We start from the raw sequence: 12,208 nt of genomic DNA, 5'->3' as shown, positions 1-12,208 counted from the left end.
TTATGTTTAGGGTCATTGTCCTGCTGCAACCTTCTCTGTCCCTGCTGAAGAGGGGCACCCCCAGAGCATGTTGCTGCCACCACCATATCTGACAGCGGGGATGGTGTCTCAACTTTATTTATATAGAACTTTAAAATACAACTCAGACAGCCAAAGTGCTTTACACACCCTAAAAATCTAATAATTTAAAATATAACAAAATAAAAACAATAAAAGCAAAAACACAATAAATCAAGTAACGTAAAAAGCAGATAGATAAATACAAATAATAAAACTACAAAATCCAACATCTCAAACTGGGTTAAAGAGAGAAGAACGTTTTTTTTCAAGAGAAGATTTAAAAACACAAAGTGAGTCAGTCTGCCTGATCTGTAAAGGTAACTTGTTCCATAGTTTTGGTTTTGATCACCTCTTTGCACTCTTCGGAAAACTGATAAAAACTGCGAGCAAGGGAGTGTGCAGACAAAACAGGTCAGCAAGTTCCTGGGTGGCAAAACCATGAAGACATTTAAAAGCAAACATATAATTTTAAAATCAATCCAAATACAAACCGGTAGCCAGTGAAATGTTGCTAAAATAGGAGAAATGCTCAGTTGTTTTCTGTGTTCTGCAATTCAACCTTTTTGATTATGAATATCATTAATAATTATAATTGGGTATGATCATTGATAATGTTATTCTAATCAAAGGAAAGCTGCAACGAAAAATGTTTCAAATGGTTGTGATTAAGGGCTACCAGCCTTTAATGATTATAACTAGCAATTGGGTGTATTACTTAACAATTACTAAACTTATTTACCATAAAAGATAGATGTCTAGTCAGTTGTAAGACTGAAGTAGACTTGCCACCAGTAAATGTTAATAACCTTTAAATTGGAATCATTAATCCAAACAACACAGGGGCCAGCATCTGTGCCTAAAAGAACATCATTAAAACCTTTACGAGTGCTAACTCAGTACTATGGTGGGGTTTAAAACCAGACTGGGACAGCACAAACACCATGTTCTTATCAAAGAAAGCATTCAACTGATGATACACAATTTCTCCAGAATCTTGGAGAGGAAAGGGAGTTAAAAATTGGCCTAAAATGAGAAACGAGAGTCTCAGCCAGTCTGTTTAATCGGTGGTATTACCACTGCAATGCTTAAAACTCAAAGGAACACTTCCTGTTTCTAAACTGCTGTATAAAGAACATGCGGCGACAGGGTGGAGAAAACTGTTTTTAAAAGAGGAGACGTAATTGGATCATGTGGAGACCCAGCGGGCTTCATATGGCCAATTATCTCTCTTCATTAGACTAGATTGACAAGCTCAAAGCGGTCAAAAATAGCCGAGCATGTAACAGAGACGGGAGTGTCATAGGGAGAAGGAAAAATGAAAGCTTTAATGCTCCCAGCCGTTTTAACAGAAAAGTTCAAGAAGTCCTCACACTCTTCAGTCGAGGACTCCAGACAGGCTGATTGTGCGGGGTGAAGAACAGAGTCTGCAACTTTGAAAAGTATATGTGGATCGTCACAGCTTGAGGCAACAATATCTGAGAAGTGCTTGGTTTGAGGCAGCTTTCACAGTTCCTAAAAATGAATTCCTCAGCATCGGAAATCAAACTCAGGACCCCGGGTCCTTTTTCCATTTTTTCTGCTCTCGTGCAATCACGCCTGGCAGTACAAGGTAACTTCATTCATCCAAGTCTCTGGTTTAGGTTTGGACACTTTTATTTGTAACGGCGTCACAGCATCTAGTAAAATCTGACAGGTTGTCCTAAAACAAGAAGATGAATCCTCAACATCTGAATTCAAGTCCAAAGACTCTGGCGAGTTGATGAATGAATTAAAAGCTGCCGAAAAAGGAGCAGTAGCAGAGGATTTAATAAAACGACAGCACAGCGCCACCGCAAAAGATTTTACCATATAAAAGCAATTAAAACAGGTCTGAAAACACAGCATCACAATTTCCAAGTTACAAGCTGTAAAACCATGAAATAAACCAAGGTCAAGAGTATCTCCTTGTTCTTGAGAAGGACTGGACAAGGACCACACAATTAAGAGTCAACAGGATTTAAAAAGTATTTTGCTGTGAAGCAAACATGAATATTAAAGTCTCCAATAATTAAACTCTGGCATATGTTGGCATGATGTCTGCTAAGAGTTCAGGAAAGTCTTTGCTGCTTAGCTGGTCTGTAGCACAACACCCGCAGGGGGCGACGGACCTGAGCTCCAATAAACTCGACTCCAAGTCAGAATAGAATATGATTAATGTGACAGAGTGTTTGTCTGGTAAACAGTCGCTATCCCTCCTCCACGACCTGATGTCCTTGGAGAATTAGAGTATGCGCAGTCAGGTGGCAAAAGCTCAGAGAAAGCACTGGACTCACCCATAGTCGCCACATAGTGGCAGCCCACTGCTCCCCAAGGGGATGGGTTAAATGCAGAGGACAAATTTCTTAAAAATGGATGTTACAATCATTATTATTATTATTATTATTATTATTATTATTATTATTATAGTCATCCAGGTTTAGATCACACATAGAAAATCCAGACCCGACAATGTAACGAAATCCTTACGGATGAATGTTTTATTCCCTAATGAGCTATTGTATTGTATTGTATGTATTCACTACAGCTCTGTCTAAAATATTATTTGAAATTGGCTTGATCATGATCCAAAGAGGTGCAGGGTAATGTAGGAGAGGCTGCGGATATCCACAGATCAGGTGGCATAATATGTCGACACAACTATAAGTCTTCATAAAACTGGCCTTTATGGAGACATGGCAATAACAAGGTCGTTTTTGAGTGAAGGCCACAACGAGTCCAGTTTTTCACAAGCCATGAAGGGGACACAGCAAACATGTGGAGGAAGATGCACCAGTGAAATAAGACCCACACTAAATTTATTTTGCCTGCATAGAAAACTCTGCGGGGTGGAACACTAATACTGCACATCATCTTCCAGCAAGACAAGGGCCCAAAATCTTCAGACAGAGCTAGAAAAGATTGGTTTGGGTCAAAACATATCAAAATTCAGATCTAAATACTAATGAACACATTTGAAACTCTTAAAATTGACGTCCCCAGACCCTACCCTTCAAATCCCACTGAGGATGAGCCAATTTTTAAAGTCTATACCAGCTATACATATCTATAGACATTTCTCAATCATACACTACTTAGAGTTGCTCCGTCACATAAAATCCCAGTTAAACAATATTAAAGTTTGTATTTGTAACTTGACAAAATTGAAAAAAGCTCACGGGGTACTTTAAAAAAAAGAAATTCCACCAAGAGCCAGTAGTACATCTCGTTTTCTACCACGGGAAAGTGAAAATGTTTAAAACTGTTTATATTGCGGATGTGTGCAAATTACGTGACGCTTATTATTCTGGTTGTCACAAGTTCTATACATTCTTTTGTAGATTGTCTTCCGGAAGATCAGTGATGTGAAGCGGGAGGAGGAGGAGCGACAACGGCGGAAAAACGAAGCCCCCCTGAACCTACCTCCAGACCACCCGGTGCGAAAACTCTTCCAGCGCTTCCGGCAGCAGAAGGAAGCCCGCATGGCGACCCAGAAACAGGAACTCAACGAACAGGACGTTGAGAAAGGTCCGGTCTACGTGGACGTACTGATGGCCAAAGCTCCTGTCACCACCACCAGCATCGTCACGGTAACGGAAAGCCCGGCGACGCCCTCCTCCTCGGCCCCTTCGCCCTCGACGCCGGTCAGCTGCGCGTCGGCAGACAAGGCGAAGCTGCAGGTGCCTTCGCCAGTTTCTTTGGCAGCGTGCCGACCTGCTGAGCCGGTCAAAGTCAAAGGCTGGGGCCGCTTCAAGGAGTCCATGGCCAAAGCAGATAACTGGAACAAGGTGGCCAAAGCAGAGTCCATGGAGACTTTACCAGAGCGGACCGCCGAGCGCGAGCCGCACACGACCCTGAAGAAGACGGACTCGTGTGATAGCGGGATCACCAAAAGTGACCTACGCCTGGACAAAGTGGGCGAGTTCCGCATGACTCCTCAGGACCGCAGTCCTGCCCAGCCCCCAGAAACCAGGCATGCCTTCTACCCCATCCCAGAGCAGACTCTTCAGGCCTCGCTCCTGGAGCTCAAGCTGGAGCTCAAGGAGGACATCAAGAACCTGAGCCTCCGAATGTCCGGCCTGGAGGCGCAACTCGCTGAAGCACTTAACCTCCTCCGAGCCAGGAAATCGAGTACTGGTTCCGAGCAGCCTCTTTTTGACATTTCCAGGCCCGCCTCACCGGAGCTGGACAAAGAGGACATTTTTTCATGAAGGAAGGACGGAAGGCTCATCAGGTAACGGCAATCCATGAGCTCAGCTGGAATCCAGTAATGTTACGGTTGCTTGGATCGCTGAGGCAGTGCGAGGAACACCGTGCGTGTTTAGGCGTCACTGCGGTCTGCGAGCGCCGCCCGACCTTTGAGGTGTGCCTGCTAGTTAACGCAGGACCGTTAAAAAACACTGGCGTAGCACTGAAAGCTTGAAGGGTTACATAACAAATGACAGAAAAAGTTTGTACATAATTTATTTTTCCACCGTGCCATGTTGGAAAAAATGACGTGCTTAGTTTGATTTTTATCTCAGCCGCAGAACCTACTGCAGAATCGTAACTGTTGGGATGCCCCAATGGAGGCAGCATGACCCGCTGGTTTGTTATTGAATCATTCGTATGAAACTCTTTGCATGTCATATAAAATAGATGTGTACCTCTCACTGCAGAAGGGGGCCATATTTGATTAATTGAGGCGGCACAGCAAGTCATTTGCATTATTTCAGTCAGAACGAGCAGACTATCCAGATGTTGAAACGACCTCACAGTTATTTCCTCAGACATATTTCTTATTAAAATCTGCCGGGATCATTATGAATTATACAACAGATGACTCTGGCCGGCCAATCTGATTTGCAGCAAAAAGAAAAAAAAACATGCTCTAGTAGAGCTTACAATGTCATTTACATAAAGCACTAATGGATGTGCTAGATAGAAAATGAATTTAAATGCTAACTAGTGAGCCTGCAGTGAGGAAGTTATCCATCTTTGCTGAAGCCTAGCATTTGTTTATCTCATCTGGGAATGCTGCAGCCATATACATGATCCGCTGTTTTGGGAAGGTTATGCGTTTTTACCGTTGGGGATGCGTTCAGTAATTTGATGATGGAGGCTGCAGCATTTGTTGTGGGCTCTGCGCCTTACCTTCTTTTGGAAGTCTCATGAGCATCGTAAGGAACGCCCACCGGTACAATATTCCTAAAATAATATGTGCTGACATGTATTTATCCAAAAATAGGCTTACATAACGTTGCATAAACCCACTGGATAAACCTGCATCTGATAATAGTAAGTCCCTTACTTAAAGTGTCAGCGCTTAAACCCGCTGCTGCAATGCATGGTCCATGTTTCCTTTCCAAGCTCAACTAGTTCTGCATGATTCTCGTTATTTTAGAAAAATCAAAAGACATTGCGTTGCTGTCCAATAGTCCATAATGTCTCTTAAATTCCCCCTCTGAAGGTCTTTATTATGACTGGGCAGAAATCATTCCATGCCTCAAAACAATACTTACATCTCATTCCTTTTTGTTGGATATATAACCTGTTATGAAGAAAGCTAAGATCAGCTTCTCATGAAACTATAGAACAGTGCTTATTTTACCGTCGAGTATCTTTACCATTTTAATAAATAAAGGCAAAGCCTTTAGTTTGGTCTTTTTGAGCACAGACGCACCAGATTTAAAAGTGTGTTTAAAATGCAGAATTTTATTTGACGGACAACTCAAAGACGTCTACTTCCAAACTAGCTGGTGACCAAAGCTGTTTTCTCATCACTGTCTGACATTAAATCAGAGATAACGGTTCATGCCTTAGGTCAGTTAGGATCATCAAATTATTTCTATTTGCTAAATGCCATATTTTCTTCCAGATATGACCTTATTGCTAATGGAGGTCTGATCCCTTCCTGATGTCTTGCCCGATTTGTTTTTCCCATGTAAAAGAAATCAGGCATAGCTCATTAGGAAGACATGTGTTTGAGGCGTTAAATACACACAGAGCTGTGCCTCCGTTTCAGTCAGTGACTGTCAATCAACCAATCAGCAGCTTACAACGCCATGACATCATCATTTGGGTTTTCACAAATAGTTCACAGGCATTGTAATCTTAGTACTATGCCTGTAATCTATGCACTCTATTGAATTTGAAGAAAGTCATCTTAAGAACCGATTATTCTGGCATTTAGCAAATACAAATAATTTTGGCAACCCTTAATGGAAATAAACCTGGAAGATTTAAGTCCAATTTAATGTGCGATACTCAGAAACACAAAGGCGTGAATGGTTTTATACAGTTTATGGATCGATTTGGTTTTAGATGACTAATTCAAAACAGAACATGAGCAGCATTACAAACTTCAAGAGCACGCACGACTGTTTGCCACTGATGCAGCATGTTGACTTTACATTTTGACATGTTTATATTTGATATTAAACGAGGGTCATGTACATATCCCAGAATTATTGTTAACCGTGCAAAGTCATAAAGACGCCACAGCAATGATTCTGTCCATTTTACTTTAAGCCTGCACCCGGCCGTCACTGTATCTTGTTGCCAAAACACAAGTCGGAGGATTACTGTAACATAATCGGAGCTTGAATTTATTACCAGCCATTCTTAATTTGACATAGTTATTTGTTTGGTGGAGATAGTGTAGAAATTTGTTTTACTCTTAAACTCCACACAGCTCCAAACTGTCTTTTTATAGAGACCCGCTTGGTGAATTAGAATATTATTCATTAACTCGATTCACTAAGTGAAACACATTATATAGATTAATTGCACACAGACTGGTGTTCTTGAGACCAATTAAAAACGTTTTTATTACATATGTGGGCTTAATGAAAAGTATGTTTAACATCCGCTTAATGGTGGTTTTCTTCTTACTTGTAATCTGATAAACGAGTCTCATTGGCAGCATGACTATGCTTTTGAGTGGCTCCACCAACAAACGCTATCATTTTATACTCTACTGCATAACTACAAAGATTTAAAAGTATGCATAACAGAACTATAGATATATTTTAAACATGAGAATGTAAAAAAAAGAGACTTAATTCGGTTCATATAAAACATATTCATCAAATGTGAAACAATTGAGAGCCAAGAAGCAATATATAAAACATGTTGAGCCTTTAATGTAGAATAATGAGCTAAACCTTTACTCAAAACCCTTTAAAAATTGACAAGTGGAAGAGAGTTAAATATTAATTAGCAAATGTGTTGAATTTTTGAACAATCCTGCCATTTTTGGCACATAATGAAACCCATAATAGATGCTCTGTAGTCAGTGGCAGATCTGTAATATATCACACGCTCCTAACAAATACTTTTGAGTTGGTTTGTAATTTACATTTTTGCTGGATCCAACTTCAGTTCACTTTTAAAGTATTCTTATGTGACCACATTTATTTTCCACATGGGTATTTAATGTTCCATGCATGGTTTCTTTTCTCTTCTTTTTTTCCATTTTAACGAGGCACTAGGCGAGCTGAGATGGACACGGCGGAGTGGAAAAGCATGCCGAGGTTCCATTGCATCCACTTTCATTAAATATTCAGACCGCATAAATAAACGGGCAAGTCAACACAGAAGCGAGAACTTGTTTGGTTTGGTGCCAGGGCTGTTTCTGGTGCTGAGGCGGCTGTTTCTGCTTCTACCATCCAGCTGCTGGGTAGAAACAGCGGGGACGTCTTCTTGCTGTGCCCCACGCTCAGACCACAAATGAGTTAGAAAGATGTGGATCATGTGTAAAGAGTTCATAAATCAAAGCGAGAGGAAAAGAGGTCAGATGGCATCGCGGCGGAGTTTAGAAAAGTTTGAGGAGGAAAAGAATTATGTAGAAGATCAAAATGTGATAAAAGCGGCAGAATCGTTTCTAGCATATCCTAAGCCCTTTATTAGGGTTGTTACAGACGTATATATCACAAGCTTTTGCTGATTAACACGCACATCCTGACAGATCCGAAAAAGAGTCCGTTTAATAAGTTGCCTCGGAGTGAAATCTACTGCAAAAATAATGAGGATGTCTGATGTTTAGTATGTAGTAATAGCATCTTGCCATTTTATTTTGGCTCATCAAATATTAACCTTAGGGGACAAATCTACTAAAGTTTTTTTAAATAATACATGATACTAATAATAGTACCCTCATAATAAAAATATTTTCAGTGAATTTTGCTGTTTTTGTGTAATAGAGCCCACACAAAGCAGCGCACAAAATGTGAAGTGGAAGGAAAATGATCCCATTTCCCCCCACGGCAAACCACATTCCCACCCCCATCAGATAGCCTAGCCATACTTTGAAAAAAATCCTGCGTTTCCTTAGGGGTATGTCTCCAGCAGCTTTGCACGTCTAAAGACAAAAAAAAATTGTCTGTTTGTGGCAAAGTAACTCAAGATCAATCAGATTGGGTGGAGAACTCCCAGCCTGTCCCCCCTCGTGAACTGGATTTAGGTCAGCACTCTGCACTTTGAGTAAGCAATATAAACATATGGACATTGATCTAAACCATCTCATGGCAGCTCTGCCTACTCGGTTTAGGGAGCCTTTCCTGACGTTCAAGTGTTTTGCAGCCTCTAAATGTTTTTCTTCTGGGATTGTGCTGCATTTAGCTCCGTGCACCTTTTCAGAAAACTCTGACCGGCCTCCCTGGCCCTGACGAAGAAAAGCCTCCCCACAGAGTAATGCTGCCATCGGCACGCTCCACCATGGGGATGGTGCATTCAGGGTGATGTGCCACACATAGCGATTCACACGTAAGCCGTAAAATGTAACACTCCTGTCATATCTGACCAGAGCGCCTTGTCCCACACGCTCAGGTGGATCTTGCTCAGTAAGTTTATCGTTTACAGCTTGTAACAAGCTGCCAACTGTAGTTTTTGTTGCTTTCTTAAAAAATATTTTTTCCTCTTTGCCATTCGTCCACGAAGGTCAATTTTTTTTCTTTTGCACGATCAATAGTTGTGGTATCAACGGACTCTCCCACCTGAGCTGTGGATTTCTACAGAGTTCTCTGTTTAATGCTCTCCTAAAACACGGCCTGTCAGTTTAGGTTGAGCAGTCATGCCTCGGTAGGTTAACACGTGCCCTGATCTTCCAGTTTTCATTTAATGGACTCAACAGCACTCTTTTAGATGTCCAAATCCTGGAATACTGTTTTATGCCATAACCCCGCTTTGAACTTCTCCATAAATTTACTCTGCGCACTACTCCTTCAGATTTTATTAACAAAAAGGTAAAAAACAATGCATCGTTTTCCTACCACGACATGGTTATGCACTACTTTGTGTGGCTCTATAAAATAAAACCCCAATAAAAACCGTGAAGCTTGTGTTCATGACTTGACAAAAACGTGGAAAAGTTCTCGGGGTGTGAAAACCTTTGCTAGGCACGGATCGTATTGTCTTTGAGCGGTGAGAACATGCATGCAGCATCTGTTCAACTAGGGTTAAAAGTGCATCACAAAAAAGTAAATTTTTTTAAGGCTAGCCCGAATGTGAGACTGATTGATATGGCAGAAATTTCCCACATGGGCTGGACTATTATGGCATCTTATCCACACTCTCTTCAAATTACTTTAAGGAAATTAAATTCAATCAGACACCTAAGCAGTCTCAATCCATCTGATTAGTTACTGCCACAGAAAACGAGGTCTGCTAAACCATATTTAGAGCAGAAACAGTTGTCCAGAGACCTCTGTGAAGAAGGAAGGCATTACATATCGCTTCTCTCAATATGAAAGCTGAAATAAGGTCAGTTTGTTTCCAAAAAAAGGACCTGCTATGAAAATGCCCACCCGGGAGAGAGGTAATTCTTCACTCTTAGACTTATTTGGATTTATGCTGATTTAATTTCTCAGTTAAAGACGTTTCGCCATCCCACAAACTCGACTCCTACACATTAGGAATTCCCTCTGCACATTACAGGAGAACCACTCAGAACCCAAATCCTGCTGCCGTCGATAGGTTCCCTCCTGACACCAACGTCTTACTATGCAACACTCCTGAATAACAACACTGAATAAAGCCAGGCTATTGGTTCCCCTCTGCTTCCTGTCAATGTGATGAGCTCTGGCATTCCAGGATTAAATCTTTCTAAGTGGTCCTGATTTTTCACCTTCCCATTCATCAAAAGGACCATTTAAAAAAAAAAAAAAAAACGTAGCTCAAGCAAAGATGGCCTTCTTTCTTTGGGCCTGTAAAATGGTTTTATTGGTGGTAAAAGTGATTGTAAATGAGACCGTTTTGTAACATCAGAGGATTACTATTTGGGTGGATTTTCAGTCTCATAATGACAGCTTTAAGATGAAACCTCAAGTCATGAGGTTGAAACTGTATATCTCTGAATGTCTGAACTTGAAACGACAACATGAACTTTTACGGATATTGCAGAGGAGGTGATATCCTCACCTTTCTTTTTTGTCCCGATCCAGCTGAGAGCATATTTATTTTTTACGACAGATCTTTTCTTGTACTTTGAAAAATGTGAATGACTTTCTTTCGAGTTGCTTTTGTTTCACCACTGACACAGATGAATGAAATGGTCGACATTTGCAATGGTTATCTTATATTATCACTTTGAATATGTACTTTCATGTTATGTTAATAGAACATGTCCAACGACGCCTGGTTTTGTTGGATTCTGATGAAGTCACGTTGCTTTGATTGTAAAATGTGCATTTGTTTTAGCTAAAGCTCAGAATGCGTTACTATTTGGAGGCAGTCCAAAAGGCCCGAAATGGCTTGTGGAGGAAACCATCTCTTACACTCTTGTTTCAAAGGCCATAAATATTTCACAGTTCAGATCCTTGAAAGCAATATGTAGCTCTGCGCTTCGACATTTAGAAAAACACCTTGTGACAGAAATGCTTAAACTACTGCACTAACTCATCTCATTGGCCCTTCACGTTACTGGACTTGTTACCTTGGAGAAGCATGCAAACTCGTGCCTTTGTACTAATGTCCCCCGTAACTCCCTTGTTTTTTTCCAGCCTGCAGAAAGAAAAGCAGCGTTCATGATCCAAATTACTGTCGCTCCACTGAAACGATTTGAACAAAGATCTATTTTTGTAGTCGGCTCTCGAAAGCTGCCTAAAATAAAAATGAAAAAGAAGAAAAAAAGAAAAGAAACGGATATAAACATATGCACAAGTTATAAAGCAATGATAGGATTCTATATGAAGAGCAAAGTTTAAATTTGGTGTATGTATTATGCACATGCCTCTGTGTTAACACATCTTGTGTTGGGAAATGTACTATTTTAAGCACAACGGGAATTCTTTGTTATGAAATGTGACATACTGTGCTCTTCATAATAAATATTTTATACATACTGCAGCCCGTCTCTCTTCCACGGTGACATGAATCCTGCGAGGCGTGTCATTCTGTTCCTGGCTCCGCTGCTGGCGGTAAACACTAATCTTTAAGAAGCTGCAACCAAGCAGGTGTATTCTTCAGCTTGAGCTTCTTATGTCAGATAAACCTCGCAGTTTTGTGCTCATTTAAGAGGATTCTTTGCTGACCCTCTGCTCGCATTGATCCAACTTACTGCCACCGGCGTGATAATCCCAGGGAAAGAAATCAGCTAATGGAAACGGCCCGCGCTTCAGCGGAGCAACACGCTTTTTACAAACGAGTTTGTTTCAAAACATGAATAATTGCTTAGAAATAAAACACGTTAGATGAACTAAGGTAGCACATTTGACTTATATGGCTCTAATTGTTTTAAAGGAACCCTCAATGTAATATATTGAACAGCATGAGGATGAGTGTGTTTGTGAAACTCTAAGATCAAAACAAGCGGAAAAAGGGAACATTTGCTTAATGTTGGAGATTCCTAAAAAAAAAAAAGTTTAATAGAAACAAAATCACAAACGTTTTAAAAGAGGAAACACTAGTCAGAGTTATTTCAAGCTAAAATGTTGATTAATCTGGCTTTTTATACTGATGGCTAAAAATGCCTGACTGTGGAATAGACTCAGACTACGGCTCAATAACTACTGAAGGGACTTGAGCCGTGTTCAGCTGCACTCAGAAGAATTTTACGAGTCAATTACCTGTAAGGTAGGTACAAATGAACTGATGTGGAAATTAGAAACACTGCCATCAAAGGTATGAGTGCAGTGATCTTCGCTGGACCAGAACC

At 40.7% G+C, this 12,208-nt stretch overlaps 1 protein-coding gene across 4 annotated transcripts in view; it reads left to right on the top strand.

Moving 5' to 3' along the window:
• kcnh1a (potassium voltage-gated channel, subfamily H (eag-related), member 1a) overlaps positions 1–10,223 on the top strand; it is a 90,499-nt gene extending 80,276 nt beyond the window's left edge. For all 4 annotated transcript variants that reach the window (XM_012878392.3, XM_036126441.1, XM_036126440.1 and 1 more), the window contains one exon: positions 3,417–10,223. In XM_012878392.3, the coding sequence (XP_012733846.2) occupies positions 3,417–4,286 (870 nt within the window). In that variant the 3' untranslated portion in view covers positions 4,287–10,223. The remainder of the gene's footprint in view (positions 1–3,416) is intronic.
• Positions 10,224–12,208: the final 1,985 nt, after the last annotated feature.

The sequence above is a fragment of the Fundulus heteroclitus genome, chromosome 22 (genome assembly GCF_011125445.2).
Source record: "Fundulus heteroclitus isolate FHET01 chromosome 22, MU-UCD_Fhet_4.1, whole genome shotgun sequence".
Lineage (NCBI taxonomy): Eukaryota > Metazoa > Chordata > Actinopteri > Cyprinodontiformes > Fundulidae > Fundulus > Fundulus heteroclitus.
Note: the sequence above shows the minus strand (reverse complement) of the source record. Positions and strands in the feature narration are given on the sequence as shown.